At 38.5% G+C, this 23,382-nt stretch overlaps 2 protein-coding genes across 5 annotated transcripts; both read right to left on the bottom strand.

Moving 5' to 3' along the window:
- Positions 1 to 1,006: 1,006 nt before the first annotated feature.
- Positions 1,007 to 17,221, bottom strand: LOC102228517 (carbohydrate sulfotransferase 6-like). Of its 2 annotated transcripts, none has more exons than XM_023342631.1 (3): positions 17,156 to 17,221; positions 6,272 to 6,421; positions 1,007 to 3,261 (listed from the first exon to the last, which is right to left on the bottom strand). In XM_023342631.1, the coding sequence occupies exon 3, from the start codon at positions 3,136 to 3,138 to the stop codon at positions 1,954 to 1,956; it is 1,185 nt and encodes a 394-aa protein (XP_023198399.1). In that variant the 5' UTR covers positions 3,139 to 3,261; positions 6,272 to 6,421; positions 17,156 to 17,221; the 3' UTR covers positions 1,007 to 1,953. The 2 variants fall into 2 exon arrangements, with proteins under 2 accessions (XP_023198399.1, XP_005796435.1); XM_005796378.2 differs by lacking the exon at positions 17,156 to 17,221 and adding an exon at positions 6,613 to 9,162.
- LOC102228262 (carbohydrate sulfotransferase 6-like) lies at positions 9,720 to 21,703 on the bottom strand. 3 transcript variants are annotated; one of them, XM_023342613.1, is made up of 3 exons: positions 17,156 to 17,232; positions 10,852 to 11,678; positions 9,720 to 10,767 (listed from the first exon to the last, which is right to left on the bottom strand). In XM_023342613.1, the coding sequence occupies exons 2-3, from the start codon at positions 11,654 to 11,656 to the stop codon at positions 10,457 to 10,459; spliced, it is 1,116 nt and encodes a 371-aa protein (XP_023198381.1). In that variant the 5' UTR covers positions 11,657 to 11,678; positions 17,156 to 17,232; the 3' UTR covers positions 9,720 to 10,456. The 3 variants fall into 3 exon arrangements, with proteins under 3 accessions (XP_023198381.1, XP_023198371.1, XP_005796434.2); XM_023342603.1 differs by lacking the exon at positions 17,156 to 17,232 and adding an exon at positions 21,616 to 21,703 and having other exon boundaries at positions 9,720 to 11,678; XM_005796377.2 differs by having other exon boundaries at positions 9,720 to 11,678.
- Positions 21,704 to 23,382: the final 1,679 nt, after the last annotated feature.

Raw genomic sequence — 23,382 nt, 5'->3', positions numbered from 1 at the left:
CTCTCTCTCGCTTTTTTGTAACGAGTAACTAAACCACACATTGAAAATGTATCGGAGTAAAAGTACGCAATTAAGTTCGGAAATATAGTGAAGTAAAAGTGAAAGTCATCAAAAAATTTTATACTCGAGGAAAGTATGAAGTACTCCAAAATATACTTAAGTAAAGTAGTGAAGTATTTTTACTTCGTTACTATACAACACTGTAACTAACAGGATGGATACTCGGACAGTTTTTTTTTTTTGCTTCTGTAGCTCATCTGCTTTAATGTTTAATGTGTTGTGAGTTCAGATGCAACTCCCCCAGATGGCGATTCAAAGATATCGTGTTGGCTAATTCTCCCATGAAATCTGAATCTTTATAAGCAGGCGTTCATTCTCTCCTTAGACAGATGGTATCTATCCAATGCTGTGTTTGAATATAACCCCAAATCACATTTTGGTTTGTTTATTCCTCACAAAGTCACTGTTATGGAGAACAATCCTTCAACAACCTCCGCTAAAAGAGGAACTTGAATGTTGGTATGTGCTGGCGTGATGAGAAAAGGCGTTAAATATGTTCCTATGTTAAACATAGCATTAGATTAAGAAAGAGAATATTCTCTGCCTTTGGCTAATCAGGTCTAATCAGGTATTTCGTGCACGAATGCACAAAATACCTGTTTGAAGAGTTGGCGTTATGTCTCAGGTTGAAACTTAATTTTCTAGATCACTCAGTTGTGAAGTATGAAAGACCAAAAGACTGAAACATGTAAATGTACCCCACAGTCATGATAACCATCTTAAAGTGGAAAATCAAAGAGGAAATAGAGAAGTTATAAGAAGGCCTAATGGAAAGAGGGAAAAAAGCTACACATTAAAACTTAACAGGCTCATTTTGCCGTTTTTCCACTGACTCGTCTTACAGACTCAAATAAAAACAGGATAACATGATTATAAAATCACAGCTCCAATGGAGAAAATAGGGAAACAAAATAAAAGGAATACACAAAACCGAGCTTTGGATCTTCATTGTATTTAAGCAAACACATCCAGGCACAATGTGGAATAAGCATTACAGAATCCCCAGGCTTTTCCAACTAAGATGAACATCTACGATTTTTAATGGATTCCATTACGTTTGCCAAACCCTGTTTAAAAATGTTGCCATGTGATTTTAAAAAAAAAGTCAAAGGGATCAAAGAAAAATACACTGAAAGACAGATGCCTAAAGATAACTAAAATAGACAAAAAGTCAATCAAAACAGTAAAAACACCAAAAATCTGAAAAATGGTGGGCGAGATGCAAAACGTAAAATCTCAAATAAAAGCAAAAACATGTTTAGTGCCGATTAAGTCTGTTAAGTGACATATATCCACTGAAGCATCAGAGACACATTTTGTTCACAGCGAAGTAAGTTCAGTGTCGAAACAAGAAGATCCTGTCTGCTCTGGTTATAAAGAATACAGTTAAATTAAATTAAAATACATTTTATTTAATACGTCTACAGACTGCATGAAGGTTCTATCATCTATGATCTGTTACTGGTTCATTTAAGTAAAAAGCAAAACAAACAAAAGGAAAGTTAAATTACTAACAACCTTAATTCATATACTCACAAACAACAATTCAAGAATTTGTTCATTCAAAGTAGCCTCGCTTTAGGACCGAATTATCCGTGTCTTTGGAAAAACATTTGCATCTCATAGTTGAGCGACTGTTTTAACAAGTCCTGTTTTTAAATATATATGCTTACAATCTGAAGAGCTTCTAAAGACAATTTGCTCTATTTTGATTCAGATAAAACAAGCAAATAATAATAATAACATTAATAATAATAATGATACTTCCTGAGAATTGCACATTATAATATAAATACTTTAATCCACAGCAGAAGACAACAGAATAATTTAGTCAGCCCATGCAGTGAAATACAGAGCACAGAAAAGTGCTTCATTCATTAAACCTTGAATGTTTTAATGGCTCCGTAATTTACCCGATGCCCAAGCAAAGCCTTTCGGTCCTTCCGGCATGTACAGATCCATGTCAAGTCTCTTCTGCTCTTCTTCACTGTTAACTGCCTTGTAGCGAAGCATTGACATGGCCTCTTTACACACCTCCTGAATGCGTTTGACCTTGTTGAACGGCAGCGTGCTGCGCCAAGCCTGGGACACTTGGGCAGCGTTTCTGGGGATAACCTCGAAAGCATTATTCAGGTTGCCTTTCCCCTTTCCGTGGGTCATCGTGACTATCCAGTCCTCCATCTCTTTGGTCATCTTTAAACCTACAAAGTCATAAATATCACTGATCTCCTGAAGCGGGTGGCGTGTCACATCTTCGTAGCGAACCAGCTTGTAGCGACCCTTGAGGAATGCAGGAGGGTCCTGGGTGGCTGTTTCGTTGATCCGGATGTGACTCTGGCAGATTTTCTTCATGACTTGAAACTGCTCCTCGGCTTCTGGTACATCTCTGTGCTCCAAGATGATGGCGTTGTCCATCTTAAAGGATAAAGCTGACTCCTCTCTGGACCTGTACACAGCCCGAGGATCTCGGATAAGATGAACAATGCGTAGGTCAAGATTGGGGTCTTGAAAGAGAGGATAAAGGGATTCCAGCTCAAAAAATCTAGTTTCTTTTAACACCACATGGCTGTAAATTTGGCAGGAATTTGTCGCCTTCTCAAAATCTAGACCATGGCATTCCTTTTGGCACTCTTTCACGTTGCTTATCTGACCAAATGGTGTGAGGGAACAGACTGGCGGCGAGCACAGTGCCCGACTCTGATACCACATAAAGAAGGAGGAGGTGTTGCGATTTTCTGACATGTAGGAGTCCATCACTGAGAAGTCACACTGGAACACGCTCCGCATTAGATCCCTCACAGCCATCCGGAGAGTCTTCGCACCATAAGTCCTCATTGTGCTCCACACGTGCCACGCGGGCTCCATGAAATAGAAAACAGACGGGTGCTGGCTAAACACCTGACCCAGGAAGGATGAGCCCGATCGCCACGACGACAGCAGCAAAACGTGAACTTTGGGGTCAGCAGGAGGGGAGTCACAAGGGCTAAGTTCGTAGTACCAGTTGCAGAACATCACCACTCCTGCCCCCTGCAGGAGCACCAGGAAAATCAGAGAGTTGGAGTTCACTCTTGGTCTCATGTCTGGAGGTCGTTGTCAGCTTCCAGTGCAGGAGAACATCAGCATTGTTATTCAGTCTTTGGAGACGAATTCAACTGATTCACGCTGAAGCTGATCGACTTCCACAGGTTTGAGACGACTTTTCTGCAGAAAAAAAGGCAAACAGAAAAAAGAGAGATATTGGTACTGTTCTTAAAAATCAAATATGATGGCTTTTGACAAAAATTACAGAGAGCCCCTGCTCTTTATCAACCTCTAGGAAGTACCTTAAGAGAGAAACAAGCTACAAAGCTTGAGCTTTAAAGTGTTGCTTTTGGGATATTTTGCAATAAATGTTCCCCCCGTGTTTATAATAAAGCATGTACATGTTTCCTCTGAATGGTTATTCTTCCAGCTTGGGGAGAACTTCTAGATTCGGTTGAAATAAGACGCTCCCTCCTGTCAGCTCGTACTCAGAGACTCAGACAGAAATAAGGTGTTGCACCAGGTGAAGAATGAGTTAGTGATGCGTTCAGAAGCAGTAGGAAAAACAAAGCTCCAAGCAGGAAAAAAGAAGTTGGTAACAAATTTAATGAAGTTTTATATCCAATATTGGAAATACTGTCAGTTAATCCCATATGGAATAAATCAATATCTATTTTAAACAAATATCAATATATCGCCTCGTCATTTTCTTAAAGATAGACTACTTTAAACTTTTCTAAGCTTCATCCCTGATCTGCCTGCTGATAGTTTTGGCCTTCATTATAAATCTTTATGTCTTAATTCACCCCAGGCAGCTGCGGATGAATGTAATATTAAAGAAACACTTAGGATTTTATTAGGAGCATTTTGCTGCCATCTGCTGGTCAGAGTGTGACTGACACCTGATGTGATTTTACAATATTTGGCTGTGTATAAAGGTTCAAAGTTCTTCATCGTCATTTGATATTTACATGTAATTACAGTTGTTTTTCAGGACTGATGGTCCTCTCAAATCAATAACAATCAAAATGAAAAAAAAAAATCACCATGATAATGATCTAAATGACAGCAAATGGTTATAAAACTCCATAGTAAAAATAGGGAATGCATTGTAAGATATTTGCTGTAAAGATGAATACAGTATTATGATAGCCACCAAATATACCACAGGAGTCAGGGCAAAAGATAAATAACTCAAAGAACAATCGGGTGAGGGATTATGAGGAGTTACCGACGAGGAGTGATTAAGATTAAGGTGCTTAAATACTGGAGAGGTTGAAGGCAGAACAAAAGATCCGGGTTGATTAGATAATCAGGGGAGAGCAGAGGTCAGACTGAGGAGAGGGAGAGAGAGAGAGTACGCAGGGAAACAGGACATAAATCTAACATAAAACTAGACTAATAGAAATCTAACAATACAATTTAATAGCTGTAAAGTAGTGCTGCTACACACTCATGTACAGTAGGTGCTGGTATGCAGCTGAAAATGGCTTGCGGCCCACCATAAAAGAAAAGAAGAAGAAGAACTAGACTAACAAAGAATAAATTTAAACAAAAAATAGACATAAATAGACATAACGAGAATCACTAAGAAGATCAGGAAGACAGGCACAAGATTGATCTAACCAAACTGAGAAAGTAACACAAATTAATGAAACCATAATGACCAAGAAAGGACTGAACTAAAGTGAAACAAAGACATAACTGGTCTAAATTAAAGGGGGAATGCAGAAATAAGCTAAACCCAACCAGACAACCCAGGATCCTAACACTTCCTGTGTGTTTTCTCTACAGACTCTCCACAGATATAAACCAGTTAATATTTTATTTCTCCTCTGTACTAATCGATTTTTAGTACCTCTTGGAAGTTGTGGTTTGTTTGTTTAGGTTTGCCTCTCTTCTTTACTTATCTCCACTGATATTAGCATGGTTAAACACTGGTTAATTATTGACAAGATTCAATATAATCATTTGGTTTCAATTGAAGATGTTTTTCTTCTTCTTCTTTTTTTTTAGAAAGTGTTAATTTAAGGATCACTGAATACAGCAGTTTACCCATTGAATAGATTTTAATATGATACTTAGAATGATAATAGACTCCCCCATTTAAAAATTAGAATATTGTTGAAACATTTATTTATTTCAGTAAGTCAATTCACTAAGTGAAACACATTTTTTAGATTTTTTTTAAACACTGATTGATGTTTTCACACCTTTATTTCTCTTATTCATGAATAACACAACATCTAATATTAGAATATTACATCAGACTCCTAAAAATACAATTTTAAAGCAGAAGGGTTTAAATGAAAGTAGCAACTGGCAGCATTTACTTTAAGTCTCTACCTGAACATGAAGTGAAAATGGCTTCAGCAGAATTTGAGGAAGTGGAGGTGAAGCCATAAATCAAGATAACCTGGAGGGAAGAATGAGGAAAAATGGCAAAATCCTTACTCAAATACTTGTTACTCTGGTTCTGGGATAAGGGTTTGATGCCTTTAGCAACGTGTCTTAAGGGGAAAAATCTCACAGGACTTCTTCATTTTAATGTCTTTAAGTGAGCAATTAATTACAGTCATTAACAGAACTGTAAATTAAGAGAAAATGGGGGCAAAATAAATTAATAAAGATAAAGAAACACAATGTTCTTGTCAAAAACACTGGATTTATTTTTTTTAAACTGAAAATTTGAAATTCCCCATGCCTCTTTGCTCATCATTAGATGCTTGGTCTTGTCTGAAAAGTGCCGCTCAGTGTTTCCTGGAAATCCAGTTATATCCACTAAAGCTAATATGTGACACCTCGTGATCTGTGAGATTTGACTAGGACGCTGTACTGTTGCCTAAACTTAGTGATCTGTAAACAAATGAAGCTATGCAAAACACGTCCTTTTGCTTTTTTAAGATGAGCACATTTGTTCTGTGTCCTTCTGCTGTGGTTCTTGAAGGTTTATATTTTGTCATTTCATCGTAAATATTTAGCATTTTAATGTTTTTTTTTTTTTTTTTTTAGAAATTCAACATTGGGGGAATTTTTGAGAGGGATTAATATAATTAAAAAATAATAAGTAATCCTCCAGAGTTTTTCCTAAATAGAAAAATAAATCGTCCTACTATTACATTATAGTGATAAAGAAACATTTTTTAAAGATATTATCTATTCATTCATTTTAATAACAATAAATTCCTACCTTAAGTGTGTTTGTTATTTAACTGATGGCTCCCAGCAGCTCTCCTCCTCTGGACTGGGTGAACTGGTACTGGACCTGAACCCGCGGAGCTGGTGGGTAGGATGGCCGATCAGCAGGCGGGACCACATCCGCTGCAGGAGGTGCATTGCTCTGCAGGTGGAAACCAGATGAGTTGGTATAAATACACGTGATTAAAATGTGAAGTTAAAGCTGCGGTGTTAGCGAAAGGATTTAAAAAAAAACTTATTTAAATAAATTTGTATTCATCTTCCCAAATTTAGAGTTGCTGTAAACCTACACAGTTGGACTGTATTTGCTTGCCTCGCGGTTTCAGTACCTACTTTAGAGAACTACTTCTCGGCAGTTCTTGTCATGAACGGAGTTCAGCAGTTTATTCAGAGAAGTTATCTGCGCTCAGCGGAAGGTGCGCCGTCCCCGTCCCCGTCCCGCGCTGCTTCTGTTGGGTCCGTGTCCCTCCGTCCCGGCGGCAGCGCCGGCTCGGTTCTTCTCACCGCTTCAACCTGCCGTCGCCGTCATCTTACTGTGGCTATGAGCAACAAAAACGACCCTCCCGGATCTAAAGTATATTTACAGACCGCTTGTGATGTGCCTTATTGTACCCTGTATGGAAGCTCATTCATGCCAAACAAACCCAGCATTAAAACACAATGTTTGCGGTCACATTGGGAACTTTGAAAGTTGAAAATATGATTGAAGATCCTGTAACTTTTCAAAAGCTGGTTCTCATGCATCATAATTAGGACTTTTAAAGTCAGGATTGTGACTCCTTTGACACTCTAAATTCGGACTTCTGATGTTATAAACATGAGATACAAAGTTGTAGTCTAAAGAAAAGTTTACTTTTCACTTACAATTAAGGAGGCTGATGTTGATCCCTCAGGGTACATTTTGGGCAGGTCGACATATAAAGTTCAAGTAATTTTACAAAGTTTAAATTATGGCTTTTAATCTCATAAACTTGAGCTAGTGACATATTTACCCTTTTTGAAGTCAAAATGACAATCTTATAATTATTAGCTATTACAGCATACCCGGCGGCTTTTGTTTTTCTTCAAGTGGCAAAAATGTACTTCCATACATTAGTGGATTTTTACCAATAGCTGCACTCACCTGTTCAGCTCCAGATTACCTGTATTGTCTCTTTGTGATAAATGAATTCGAATCATCTTCGCACAGCAACACAAAACCAAACACCTTGAACCTCTATTTTGTGAAGGTGTAGGCAGGAAAACAAAACGTTGTTCATCACAGTTTTCAACATTACGTTATGTGATGTTGTGGTACGGAAATGCCTTGCAATTTGTAAATAATATGATTATTCTCAAGTTATGAGCATAATTCAGACATTAAGCACAAATGGAGAAAACGTGGAAGAGCGGTGAACCCACGCATTGACTATTCATCCAAAAGGTCACGAAAGAACCCGATGCAATAAGAAGGAGACCTGGAGATGGCATAAATACTGAAAATCACTCCTGAACCTGACCAAAAAACAAAGCTAAAGCTCAACTCCTATTTCCTAAAAACAACTTGAAGAAACCCCAAAGACTTTTGGAAAAACATTTTATGGACTAACGTATCAAAAGTGCAATGTTTTAGAAGGTTAAAGGTACATTTTTGAAAATATATTGTTGAAACTTCCTTGAAAAGCCTGGGAATCCTAGTATTTAACAAGGTGGTGAACTGCCAAAACAGGGTTTAAAACCACCACTTTTAAATAAGTTAGATAAAACTGGAGCTTTTTTATACAGTCACTAAAGTTATACGCGTATAGAAGGAAAAATGAAGCTGTATCCACTGCGAAACATTAAGGAGTTTAGTATTGTTTGGAAAAATGGTGAAATCACGTCCAGACTGTCTGAGAACCCAGAAGAGAAACATGCGGCTCACATTTAACCTTTTGTTATCCAGAATGAAACACTGCAAACTGGCACCATGAGTTAAACACAGTTTGTTTGTTTTTTACTAGATTTTAATCGACATACAACAACATACATTAAGGCACTAATTCTATAAATACATCCCAACAACATGTGCATGTTGTATCGGTACCAGACGGAGGAGCCCCTGGGCCAGAGAAGGCACTGGAAACATTTTAATTTAAGAAATTAATTAAGATGAAAGAAAAGCTGACAAAATATTAAGAAATGAAACGGCACAAATCTCAAAGGAGGCGAAAAACAAGTATGACCATTAAACAGCTTCAACAAACCGATCAGGAACATAGGAGTTAGTTTCTCAAAAACATAAATTTATAAAGCAATTATAAATTAATATAATTTATTTGTTTCCTATGAGAAACAAATAGGAGTCAAAACATTTGCAGCTACAACCATGAAACCAAAATGATGGGAAAAAAAAGTAGATGCAACAGAAACTACTATTCAAAACACAAATAAATTAAGAGACAGGGGTCAGAAAGATCAGGGGTTCTTATAAAAGCCAAACATGTGAATCAACGTAGAGTAAAACTAAGTGACATCCCAATGGGGCTGTCTGTTCTTTTTAAATTCACAGAAAAAAAAATCAGGCACTTGCACATATTTATTACTGCAACCCTAAGTTTCTAAAACTGAATTGCTTTTCCTATGTTGATCCCGTCTTTGGGGGAAAATATTGTTGATTCCTTTATGAAAAGAAAAACGATCTCATCTTCAGGCATCTCATCTCCAAATCAGTACACCACAACGAGCTGTGCTCTATTCAAGTTTCTCAGGAATAAAAAGCCATATTAGGCTCGGCGTTCTCAGACAATATACACGTACCCTCATAAATGTGTTCCTAGGCCTGTCGTGATAAACGATAAATCGATTAATCGTACGATAAATTAAAACTATCGACCTCATTTCAATTATCGGCTTTGTCGTTTCTTCCGGCCTTTTTCTGTTTCTGTTGATGACACTGAATGAAAAAAGGCTCAACTCCGGTGCTCTCCACTGACCCTCCTTCCTCATTTCCTTAGTGTAATGCCCAGCGCACACAACACGATCTTACAGCTGTCGGCCGATTGTCGGCCCATTTTCAAAACCTGACAGACCACACATTAGCCGACAGAAATCCTAGGTATAACGGTTCGATCGGGTTCGTTCCTGCCGTGTGGTGTCCAACAATGGGCACAAAATAATGGCTAAAAGTCCAGTGAACTAATTTTAAAACCAGGCATTAATCAATGCTTTACTACAATCTACCTGCAATGCATGTGGCTAGTGTCAGCGTAAAGTCTTGACTGAATGAAAATCATTAGAACCTATTTACGTCACGTTAACGAAGAACAGCTGAAAAGTTACCGGGTTTATCAACTGCGGTAGCAATTTTGCTCCAACTCCTCCTCTTGTCATTTCTATATTTTTTGTGTATCTATCTTTGGCAGGAAATCACATGCATTATTACGTAATTTCCATTAAATCAGTGTAAAAAGGTCTTCAAACAATATCATCGTTTATCGCAATAATTTTTGAGACAATTAATCGCTCAGCAAAATTTCTTATCGTGACAGGCCTACGTGTTCCTGCTCAACACCGGTCAAAGAACGCATTGATTTACACTAAATTACATGTGAGACTGGATACCATTCCAATGTATACAAATTTAGGTAAATCAGATTTATCCGGTGAAACCCCTGGTTATTGTGAGAATCAAGTTTCCATAAATCCTGTCAAGTTTCTCCTGTAAAGCAGTAGAGAGACTCCAGGAATCGCTGGACCCAAGAATATTAAGATAAACTCTGTATATTAATTAGTATAGGGTGTATGGAGACCATTTTGCTAAGGTTGGCATCATCATTTAAATAATATACAAATACAAAGGTTAGTGGGAAAAAAGTGGAAAGCACAAGTGCCATTAGTTTGTCTTCAAGCTCAATTGTGACCCTTAAGGAAGTCCTGTGAAATGCAATGGAGTGTAAACCCTGCATAGCTAACCATCTATCATAGAGGATGTTAGGAACAAGGCTACATGTCAGTAAATTCTACTGAACCCTCTGCTGAGTCTTTCACCCCACTTTCACATGCTATACTGTCACGCAAAATAGCTGTAATTTTTATTCAAATCTTGAAGACAGGCAGTCTGAGGTGTCTGTATCTCACAAAGCCATGCTTTACCAGCGACAGGGAGACCATTCAAGCTTGTTGCCTCTGAGAGGTCTGAAACAGGAGGCGTGATGCTCTAGCTGCTCCCTGTGCGCTGAGATTTAGCTGAAATCCAGCTGAACTCATAAGGTTCACGTGGAACCAGCAGATCTATGTCGAGTCTCTTCTGCTCTTTTTCGCTGTCAACTGTCCGGTAGCCGAGCAGCGACATGGCCCCTTTGCACAGATCCTGAATGCGTTTGACCTTGCTGTGTTGCAGCAAGGTGCGCCACGCCTGCGACACCTCATTGGCATTCCTTGAGGTGATCTGGAAAGCTTCTTTCTTGCTGCCTTTCCCTTTTCCGTGGGTCACCTTGTAGATCCATTCCTCCATCTGATTGGTCATCTCTAAACCGACAAAGTCATAAATATCATTAATCTCTTTCAGCGGGTTGCGTGCCACGTCTTCATACCGAATCATTTTGTAGCGACCTTTCAGAAACGGAGGTGGCTTCAGGATTGCTCTTTCATTGATGCGTACGTGGCTCCTGCAGATCTCCTGCATCACTTCGTACTGGACACTGGCTGCTGGTACGTTTCTTTGCTCCAAGACGATGGCGCTGTCCACGTCAAAAGATTTGGCTGATTCCTCTCTCGACCGTATCACGGCCCGCGGGTCTCGAACGAGGTGAACGATGCGGAGGTCCAGGTTTGGGTCTTGAAAAAGGGGATAAAGGGACTCCAGCTCAAAAAAACGAGTTTCTTTTAAAACCACATGGCTGTAAGTGTGGCAGGCCTTCTCCACCTTCTCCAAACCTTGAGAATCACATTTCTTTTGGCAAAGAGTCTCATTGCTCATGTCACTGCGCCGTGTGAGGGAGCATGCAGGAGGTGAGCACAGTGCCCGACTGTGGTGAAACATAAACAAGGTGGACATATTGTAGTTCTCAGGCATGTACGAATCCATCACTGAGAAGTCACACTGGTACAAGCTCCGCATTAGATCCCTCACAGCCATTCGGAGAACTCGTGCACCAGGTTTCTCTATTTTGGTCCAAACGTGCCACCCGGGCTCCATGAGGTAGAAAACAGACGGGTGCTGACTGAAAACCTGACCCAGGAAGGATGAACCTGATCGCCAAGACGACAGCAGCAAAACGTGAACTTTGCCTTTTCGGGGAGGGGAGTCGCAGGGGCTCAGCTGGTAGTACCAGTTGCAGAAGAGCACAACTGCTGCCCCCTGCAGGACAACCAGAAAAATCATAGTGTTGAAATTCACTCTGCAGCGGGGACTCATGACTGCAGGTCACTTTAAGCTTCTGAAACAGACAAGGAGACAGAAAGACAGGTTTTTATGACAGCAGGTCCAAAAATCCAACATTTTTATTCATATATGTTCTACCTCCATTCTCGGGTTTATGTCTGACAAGACAAAGTCCATTACACCCTACGGATTCAGAGTCTCTATTGAACCCTTAATCGTCACACCCAAAACGCTGGCATGCCAGACAGGTTCCATGAGGAACACAAGACACCTCAGGACATTTAATTAAGAAACCACCTTGACAAAACTAGTGATCTCTGCTTGCTTGTAACCATGTTCATTGGACTGAATTCATATTGTGCATCTCTCTGACCACTCAAAGCGTTGTACAATATTACCAAATTCACCCATTCACACTCCAAAAAGGCAGATGTGGCCAATATGAACCTCAAAAAGTGTCACATTATTCTTTTATAATACTTACTAATAGAAGTGAAGGTCAAGAGTGTCAGTCTTTTTCGTAATAAATAACTGCATGGCTCTACAAAATAAAACCCATTATCAAAAAGGTTTACAGCTACATCACATTAGGTGTGCAAATGTTGTCTGTTAGTTTATCAATAAACAGTGTTTCAGTATTTGTGGATTCACCTATTAGTGGGTTTTTCCAGATTGTTCAAAATGCTTATCAACAACATTTGAAAGAAAAAGCAGGTTGAGAAGCTGAAATACTTCGGCTCCGTGATGCTTGACAAGCCACTGGCTGGCCAAGACAGCAAAACACCAGAGAAAATTTGAAACATCATCTAACTTCAGCAACTAACATTCCCTTGTTGAACATAAATGTTTGGGTTTGATTTAGTTATGCAATCAACTCTCTAGCTGAAGAGGAAGAGGATTGTAGAAAAATCTTTCGACTTTACGCATCAGGAAAAAAACATTTCATGTGGCATGCACCCAAAAGAATGGTTTGGCATAACTAGTAGGACAAGTCTTGAAACACCTGCTGAGTTTAGAACATGAACATTTTTCTTCAGGCTGAAAAACAGATTTATTAATGACGTAGATGTGAACTAAGTCATGCCAGATTTAAGCTGTTATTTTTCATTCTTTTAAACTCTTCCAAAACGGTGCTGCCAGAGTCCTGACCAAAACCTGACCAAGCAAGATGCTATACAGCCTCAACAAAAACCCCTGAGCCATATGTGACAACAGTGGAAAAGCCAAATTTGATTTCCAAGCAGGGGTGAACTGGGATAATCCAAAATTTGATACCATCTCAAGCCACCAGAAGCGAATTAACGCAAACCACCAAGACTGAGTTAAATTAAATCGTGGTTGGAACAAACAGCTGCCTGGAGACTACCACTTGACTTTGCATTGAAACAAACTGAAATGTTTCATATCATGCAGTCAAGAAAAAAATAAATGTAGCGCTATCCTCACATATAGTTTCAGCCAGGCAGAAACTACCTGAGAGAGTGGCATGAAGGGCATGGATTGGTTTTTATTAAGTTGGATCTGTCACATGAACCACGTAGCCCCACTATGCCTCCACCTTAACAACAACCTAGGCTAGAGGGGGGAAAAAATGAAAACCATAATTTCAGCAGGAAACATGACCCTAGCTACGTTGCTAATTACAACATGTATAGTGGGGTGTGTTGCAGCGACTGAACAAAGAGATTCAGTTCTGCAGACGTTACAAAATAATGTCCTCCACTCCATTTATGCACTACACAGAGTGTCTAATTTATGTCTAATGTATTTGAATGTCATCTGTACAGGTTAGGTAATAATCATTCATTCCCCTGGTAGATTTTATCTCCGAGTTTTAGCTTCAAACTTGGTTGCATTGCTTCATTTGAATGAATTTCACAGTAAATATTTGAAAGTATTTATGTGTATGTAATGTAATTTAAGGAAAAGGGAAGAAGGAAGAAATATATTTTCCAAGCAGGGGTGAATATATTTTCTTCCTTCCAGTAATAAAGCACTTCAAATTTACTGATTTATGGACACTTATTTACCAAAAAACTGCATCCCTTTTCTGAAGTCATGGAGAAAATCTTGTCTTAATCTTGTGTTTCCTCAAACTTTACCGACTTTGGTCAAATCTGAGGAAACTTTTCCAAAACTTTGAAGCACCACGTTTGCACTTGCAATTTGTAGTTTCTTAAACAGTATTGCACGAAACCTGACACGTTAAATGCTACAATATGGGGCGTTCAGGAGCGTGACACTAGAACCAACAGTTGTATGAAGACATATCCACACGTTGTATCATTCCCCAAAATGTTGTAAAAATGAATCCCCAAACGCTGGACATTTGCAAAATATGACAAGTTGCATTGAGCAAACCTAAAAGGAAACCGTTTCACTCTTTGAATGTAATCTTGTGTAATATTTGAGGACGTAATACACTTCTTTAACTGACTATGCTTAGATGCCCTCGTAAATGCCTGTAACAAATCTGTCCTGACATTATTAGAGCCTTCTGGTGGTGAGAATCTGATTCTAGAAATGCTCGTTCTTTGGCTGATGCTGATTTTTTGTTCACCTGTTTGACCATTTGACTACACTACATCACAAAAATGAAATAATCGACATGCCATATTAGTGACCTGTTTGCATACCTTTTTAGTTATTTTAGTGTAGAATGACCCTCATTAGCAACATTTAGTTGTATCAATCGTAAATTGTCTACCATGCAACCCTGTCACAGTGTCATAGATATAGAACAATCTCAGAAATCAATTATGAGTTTCACCCTTTCAGAATAAAAGCACTCGGTAGGCTGCATGCTGCTCTTTCCTCATTCGCGCTTGTTTTTGCACAACAGGATGAACTGTTTATTTACAATCGGCTTATTAAAGAGTGAGTATGATACAGTGAGTCAGCAACTTTAATCACAAGCAGTTAAAAAAGAAAGCGAGTTCCTTACAGGTGAATCATTAAGGATGACTTGCACACAGACAGGATTTTCCTGTCTATCTCCTAAAAATAACTTTTACCGAATTCAATGTTTTCCACACAAACTCACCCTGTAACAACAACCCACCTTGTCTTGCATGTCATTTTAATAATGTACTTAGAATGTCATTTATAACCTTCAAACATCTTTACAGTTCAAAGTTGAGAAAAATCTTAAGTATAGTATTTCTGTAAAATCTGTAATGTAGAGCAGTGGTGTACTACAACATTAGAGGATACCTTATGCTGACAGCAAGATTGTTAACAGTTTCTTTGTGTTGTTATAAAGGTTTTGGAAATTCCCCATTGTGCTGCAATACATCACTACACAATCATTCCCACGAGGAAGGAATGTCCACAAACTGTGCCCAAAACAGGTTTCAAAATCTTACTGTAAATGTCTAAGGATGATCTACAGTATCTTTCTGTTAATAGAATAACTTTTATGGAAAAGTTAATCTATTATCCGTCTCTGAGTTGTTCAGATTTAGTTTATCTGAACTAAGTTACGATTCAGTTAAGGTATTCTGAGTTCATCCTGATCAGATAATTGCCTTAACATGTTTGTTTCAGGTGAGGAAAACACCGCTGCAACAAAACTTGTCCCTACAGCCTTATATCTCCACAAGATTAAATATGTTACCATTACAAAAATACAAAAGGCTGAGCTTGTTACATTTTACTTGTTTGGCACAGATTTACCAAAATATCAATTGCTCTTGCTTGTTTCTCAGTGTTGTTCATGACATGTTGCTCATCTCATCTATGTAACAAGGCTAACAGATACACCCCTTCATGTAACTCAATACAGGCCCCAGGGTTAAATAACCTACTTTTAAATAGTATGAAGCAATTCATATCCCACACTGCTCCAAAATACAATTAGAGACGTCCATAACTGAAGCCCAAAATACAATAAGAAGAGTAATTTAAGCAACTGAACCACCAAAACTGCAGGAGTTTGAACACTGCCCAAAAGCACAAAAGGTGTTTGGTGAGGGATTTATAAAAAAACATTCATGAAACATTTGATAGTTCTTGAAACAATTGGCTTGTTGTTTTTAAGCTTGATAAATTCAAAAATCAAGAAATAAAACGTATTAAATTCTAATTTTCACAGATCATCGTTAAATCGTATTAAATAACTGGAAGATTTTCACAGTAGTCTCTTAATTGATCCAGTGCTTTTTCAGAAAACTTGACTGACAAGAAGAACAGTGCGTGTCTAAATTTGTAAAAGGAGTTACGATAAACTGGAATGACTCATTCCCAGACAAACGCATGACTGTAAAGTCCACAATGTACCCAAGAACAAAACCATGTGATACTTCTGACATGGTTTGCGACACAATGATTCTTATCTACATTGGCTTATTTCCAAGTGTCACTGCTCTTCATGCACATGTTTTAACACGTACTCATTCCTTGCCTCGGCTGAATGGATCTCGTAGTAAAACTGCGTTACAGTGCTTAACCATCTGAAAGCCAATTTCATTCACAAAGAAAGAAATCTTGACTGTCCTCAAATAACTTATAGTTTGAAAACCTACCAAAAATATTTCTATGGTGAACTCCTTTAGTTAATGTAAAAGGCAACGTTTAATTCTCAAAGTGTGCAAAATAATTTCATTCAGTTTGGTAAATTTCAAGCCCAGGTGATCATACATCGGTGCCACCTGCTGATTGTATTTGGTAGGTGTGGCATTTTCCAGACACATAGTGCCATTTTATAGCACAATCAAGCAACTATGTTGTTATAAACATGCTATACATATCAAACATAATTTAAAAGAAATTTTACTTTGCAATTTACTGCCTTAAAATTGGCCTCTGTCTTTTTAAGAAGCTCCTCTTCTTGCCAGCACTCCGCCGTCACAACAATGTCTTTCCATCAAGCCGTTTACAAACGTCGTTAGGAGCTTTGGCCTCAGACGTAGTTTGTATGCTAAGCTCAGCAGACTCACATTTCCTCAAAGTGTTTGCTAACGACTGATATATTGATATATATTACTACATATATATTATTATATATCAATGGGCTATGCTTTGTGAGACCAAGTGTGTTTGCATCCTGGATGGCTGTCAAGGCAGATCCAATGATTCCTCAAACATGCATAAAAAGAAAATCTAAGCAACACTTCAAGTATGTTTTTGTTGAGGGAATAACAATAAACATGACTTAAATCTCAAAAAAGTCGACTTTAAATAATACCCCCACTTTAAGATGTGAACCGTTTCAGTGCTGACCATGATTAATTCCCTGTGCTATGCAGACAAAACCTGACCAGTTTTGTTAGTTTTTGCCATCTTAAATGCCTATTTGTAACGAAATTATAATCTCAACAGTACACTGTTTCTGTGATAAGGCAGGAAATTATATAAAACTATAAACAGAGAAGAAGATGGGCCATGGAGAGAGATACATTCTGCTAACACTAGGAGGCAGCAGAAAAGGAGAACCATTTATTTCTCTACATAGAGATCCCTCTCTACTGTTACACAACACTAACATATCTGTACACCCCACACATCCTGGACATGTAATGTTTGGACTTTTACCTCTGGGTTGGCGCTGTGGAGCACGTCTTGCAGGAATAAGACGCCACAGAAAAAGTTTTGTTCTCCAGGCTGTCTCTGTGGTGAACACAATCAACACCTTACAGTCAGTATAATCCGCTATTCTGCTGTGAAGCAATACACTTATTTACACCATTTTAACTTGTGTTTTTAAAGGAAATTATACAAATATCGGGTATACATATTTACATATTGTTTATTTAGTTGTTTTTATATACAGTACAGACCAAAAGTTTGGACACACCTTTTAATTCAATGAGTTTCCTTTATTTTCATGACTATTGACATTGTAGATTCACACTGAAGGCATCAAAACTATGAATAACACATGTGGAAATATGCACTAAACAAAAAAGTGTAAAACAACTGAAAATACCCCTTATATTCTAGTTTCTTCAAAGTAGCAACCTTTTGCTGTGATTACTGCTTTGCACACACTCTGCATTTTCTTGATGAGCTTCAAGAGGTCGTCACCTGAAATGGTTTTCACTTCATAGGTCAACCTGCCCTGTCAGGTTAATAAGTGGGATTTCTTGCCTTATAAATAGTCATGAAAATAAAGAAAACCCATTGAATTAAAAGGTGTGTCCAAACTTTTGGTCTGTACTGTATATATATCTAATGACTATATACCTTAAGCGGGTGAAACCACAGTCAAATTCTGTGTGCAATGATTGGAGCCAAAAGAGAGGAAGTAAAGTTGCATAAACTATAATCAAATGTTGATTTTTGAACATTGTTGATAAGACAGGAGGGAGCAGAAATTAGGGTGGAGAAAACGAGGCCAACAGCCCCAAAGACCTGGAACAAATCACCAAAGAAAAACCATCAAAGTGCCAGCAGGAACATGCAGAAAGCTTTTCAGGAATTTCAGAAGCATTTCATTGCTGTAATACTAGTAATATTTTTCCATTAATCTGTGTGGAAGTAATTTTCAATGCTAACCTTATTTTGTTCAAATGTAAATAACCAGAAAATTGATATTGTAAATAATTGAAAATTTCACATTTTCTTCCTGTTGTTTGAGAGTTAGTTGCATGTTGCTTTTCCATAGAATCAAATTTCTTGATTGAATTTAAATCATTTTAATCGTGGATAATAATTTTGGGTTTAACTGTTTTTTTGTTTTGTTTTGGGGTTTTTTTTAGCTACAATAGCCATCCAAACCTTCACAGAGCATCAAAAATGGTTTGATCTGTTGCCAGTTTGAGACGACATTATTTATGTTATCTTAATAATTAAAGATTTCAGTCTGATAACATCAAGATGTTGATTGAAGATTGAAATTTATAAGCTAGACATTCTGTATCTGAATTGGCTTTTCCAGTGTTGCCTTGGAAGGGCTGCATATTTCCAATCTCCTTGAACATAATGCTCCTTCCCACCTCACCCGCTTCTGTTATCCATGCAGCTGTGGAGCTGAGCGCTCCCAAGGACATCATGCCTTGATAACAACATCATATCAGACTCATGCCGGGAGGCTGAGCAACGATGTTTCACCGCCTTCACTCATGTCTTTGTTTTGCCCTTTGTTTTGTCTGAATGTTGCTGTGTGCCCTAATGTGTCCTTTCCTCTTTTTATTTCATTCCCCTTTATTATTATTTAGAAACTGTGGAGTACTCACTTTTAACCCAGAAAAGGAATTAGATTAGTCACTCTTCAGCTTATTATTTTAGAAACTGTAGAGTGCTCTCTATTTAGACCAATATTATGTGTCTTAGATTAATTTTTGGATTATTATGCAGAGAAACTTCTATTACTGCAACCAGAATTAGAATTAGAACAAACTTAGAATCCAGAAAAAAAATTCTTCCAGAACAGGAACATTTAGTTTTTATTATTACTTAGAAACTGTGGAGTATTCATTACTTTTACAAATTTAGAGCATACATAGGAAGTCCAGAAAATACTCACTTACACTTATCTAGCAACCCAGACATCCAGAGGATATTTACTTATTTACACTTATTTAGCAACCCAGAACAGGGATTAGAACAAACTTAGAATCCATAAAAACTACCTTAGCAAATACATTTTAGACTCCTACTCTTCCAACCCAGAAAAGGAAATAGACCAGAGGATATTTACTTATATTTATCTAGCAACCCTGAATATGAGTATCTAGTTTATCTAGTTCATATACTTTGGATCAACATTATTAGACTACTTTTTAGACTCCAGTTCTTCTAACCCAGAAGATACTTAGCAACCCTGAACAGAAGCACCTGGTTTACTTTCTTTAGATCAACAGTAGATTCTTTTGCTCTTTCTTTTGGTTTATTTTGTTTGAATTTCCTTTTAATTCATGTAAAGCACTTTGTATTGCCTTGTTGCTGAAAATGAGCATTATAAATAAAAGTACCATTACCATTACCGGATAAAAAGCCATTCTTTAAAGAAAGTAGTAATAATCTTCATTGGCAAAGCCCTGCAGGGGACACAACAAACACATGGATACTAGTGATGGGATTTTCGGCTCCTTTTCGAGATGCGGCTCTAATGGCTCTTCTTACTGTGGAGAGCTGGCTCTTTCGGCTCCCCATATATATTTTTGACATGATTAATTAATTAATAGCTTAAACCTAATTTTATAATATTTTGTTTCATTATTGACATTGTTAAGCACTTATGATGAGTAAAAATGCCGCATAACAATGCTATAGCAATACCGATGCGTGTGATGTCCGCATGTGGCTGTGCAGGTTGTTTGTCGAGCCTGCACGATAGGAAATGCTGACTTTGCACAGTCTGCACTCTGCCCTAGCATTAAAATGAGTCCAAATCTTGCTCCGTTTTCTGTCACTCATTTATTTTCACCTATTCAGTTCTCACACTGACTCCCCTTCTTTCTGTGCTTCTTGACCGCTGACTGAGTGTCTGTACATAAACACCTGCCGACGAACGCTATACAGCTTGGCCAATTGCCTGCCGTTTCCACAAAAAAAGTGGAGATAAACTTTTTTTTCAGTGTTTTCCCGCCACATTATTAATTGAAACTATGTGTGATTGGTCAGATGTGTTGCACACGCTTGACATGAGGGCAGTGGACCGACCGAGGGAAAAAAAACTCTCCACTCTAGCACTGGCAGAAGAGCAAAACGCGCAAGGAGAGGGAGAAGGGGGGAGAGACAGCGAGGCACCGCAGGACAAAAAAAAACGATGTGGGGAAAAACTATCGGCTCTGGCACTTGCAGAGCACAAAGAGGGAGACGACAGGGAGGCGGAGAGACAGCGATATACTGTAGAAAAAAAACCGGCTCCCAAATAGGATCCTAAAACGGCTCCCATTGTGGAGCCGGTTCCAATCCGGCTCTTAGAGCCGGATCGTTCGCGACCGACACATCACTAATGGATACAGGTACGCCAGGCAGATGGGTCCAAAATTATAGTCTTTGTTTAGTCATGCATAACGGTAAGTGTGGCAGAAAAGAAAGTCTGCATAGAACTGTAAAAGAACCATTCCTTAGATCAAACATGAAGTAGAATAATAAACTGTAAGAGATAAGAAATAGCTTTGACTTCAACTAAGATGTATGGACATGCGTTTTTAGTTTGCTTTTAAAAACATCCAAACTTCCTTTTGCACAGCTGAGGGCCCCAATAAGAAAAAACTCCTCCATGTATGTTCTAATTCTCACACCAAGCACCAAAAGCAGACTTTTCCATACCTGCTGAGATTATTTAGAGTTTTAGATAGCAGAAAAGAGCACCTTAAATTAATTCAATGTTTAAAACCAGTGTGATGTGAGTTCGCTTTCTGGGCCACTTCTGCATCTTTGAGGCCGAGCTCTGAAGTGGAGCTAAGGTTATTTTACAAGAACCAGAAAGCAGGACATTACAATATCTATTCTACAAGCTATAAAAGATAAATTACAGTCTCTACATTGAACTAGGAGAGAAACTGTGGCAGTTCTTCAACTAATAAAATGTATTTTTGTCACATATAATATATGGTGGTTTCACATAATGTGGCTTGTTTCAAGTTTGATTCAGGAATTATTGGGCTGAGCTGAATGAATCATTGCCGGTGTTTGAAGCAGGGCTGTGAGTTTGTCTGTGATAATAACTAAAACTGATTTCGCTAAAGGAAACTCAGAGCTATCCATAACTTAACATCCCGATTAGGCAACACAATCTACAGGGTCACAAATGTCTCTGTATCCCCTCACTAGTCCGACACATTCGAGCCCATTTGTGTGCAATTTTCCGCTTATAAAGCAGCCTGGACTTATCTATTAGGTTCAACTTAACAAAAAAATATACATGTGTAAGTTTTTTTTTCTGTCCGTTTCTGTTAAAGGTTAATAACTTATACAATTAAGTTTGTTTCCTCGTCTGCAATGAACCAACTCAAGGGTCGGAGTGAGGACAGGAAGAAAGTGGCCAAAGTTGATGTATTCAAACTCATTTAGAACAGAATGAGAAGAAAAACAAATCCTACCTTTAAAACTTATTTTCCCGTCGTCTCGCTGTCTTCCAGCGGGGAGTCGTCGCTCGGGCCACCGCGTCCCCAAACCCCGCGGTGCTCCCTGCCGCTCTCCGCCGCAGCAGACCACCAGATGTACGGACAAATGCCTCCCGCGGCCCTCTGGGGTAAAGAGCGGAGCTTTCTGAGACGTGTCCGGTTGCTCCGCCGTGCTGAACTGCATGGGCAGTGGGCTGGGCGGAGGCTGGTGGGTGGGAGAAACAGGCGGGTCCCTGAGGCAGGGATAACTGTCCCCAAACCGGGGTACAACACGCAGGTAAGGAAGCCGACAAGCAGCGCTGAAAGCTAACGTCTAGTGGGCTCGACGTTGCTAAGCAACCTTAAAACCCAGCTTCCAGCGTTTGCTAAAGAGCCTCTTAACCTGGGCTGAGACACACCAAATGCCTTGCTGCCATTTTTAATTTTAGGTTAGAAAAAAAGGTATTTGTCTCTTCTTAAAAAGTGTTCAAGGTCCAAATGTTCCAAAAACAACTGGAAGTTGTCCCATGATTACAAGTGCTGTACAACCTGTTGTTTTAAAGTGTTCTACAAATAAAATGGACACTGACAAGTGTCCATTTTATACTGCATATTGAAAATGCAAACTAGTTCCTTTCAGCACAAGGACGGAGGGTAATTTCAAAAGAAACCGGCTATCCACAGAGTGCTGGATCCTGGAAAGTTTAGTGTTGCTTTGAAGCATAAGACTATATTGATCCCACAGCAGAAACAGGCAAAACAGCCTGTAGAGAATGAAAAAAAAAAGAATAATAAAATAGGATAGAAATTAGAGTGCTCATATGTACAAAAACCTGATTAAATAATAGTAAAGTATTTGATTGTTATTTATTTTGTTCTTTTCTTAGTTGGATCTTGAATCTGAAATATGCAATATTGCATTTTTCATGGTTGAGTGATCCGAGGTGAGATTTAATTGGCAGCAGTGGAGAAAGAAAATGGAAGAAGTGTTTACAACTTACCTGACGACTTTAATATGTTAGTGTCTTAAAATTATTTTCTTTTATGTTGTTGCAGTTGAAACAACCATCTACTGAAACGCTGAAAGTTAATCATTTTCTATTCACATTATTATAGAGGGAATGCTAAGATGAAGCCTTATTGGAAGACAACTCCAAGTACCCACAATAAACTAATTAAAGCCCATTTGCTGAAGTATTGCTTAACACTATGTGCGTTTCCACAATAACGAACAATTAAAAATCTGAAAACCACATGTAACAGAGCTCATTGTTGCAGTGTATTTGTGTCAGCTTCTTCACATCATTATTTCTCTTTCTCATTTGTTTTTACAGTCAGTTACTGCCAGCAGGCAGGTAAGCAGATAATACGTTTCACCTCCACTCAATAGAAAAAGAAGGCCAAACGCTTCTAGTTACATGTAGGTAACAGCCAAAGAAGTTCACATTCACTGTTGATGAGAACTGTCATATTGACATCTGTAACATTTTTCCAATTACTTAATTTAGGGAATACATTTAGAAAGTATCTCTGTAAATAAACTCAAAGAAGGTAAGCCTGATCACATGATTCCCTTTCGCCGTATACCCTAGGACAGAGTAATAGGATGCACCTGGTTCCTGTACACAGCAAGCTCATATCCTGTCCTTCGTCTCTCTGCTGCCAAAAGCAAGCCACTCTGCATAGAGATGGGACGGTGGCTTTATTCTGAAGCGCTAGTCTGGAATCAGTTTGAAAAAGTCACGCCAACATGTAAGAAGAAAA

The sequence above is a fragment of the Xiphophorus maculatus genome, chromosome 2, assembly GCF_002775205.1.
Source record: "Xiphophorus maculatus strain JP 163 A chromosome 2, X_maculatus-5.0-male, whole genome shotgun sequence".
NCBI lineage: Eukaryota > Metazoa > Chordata > Actinopteri > Cyprinodontiformes > Poeciliidae > Xiphophorus > Xiphophorus maculatus.
This window is presented reverse-complemented; position numbering and strand designations above follow the sequence as displayed.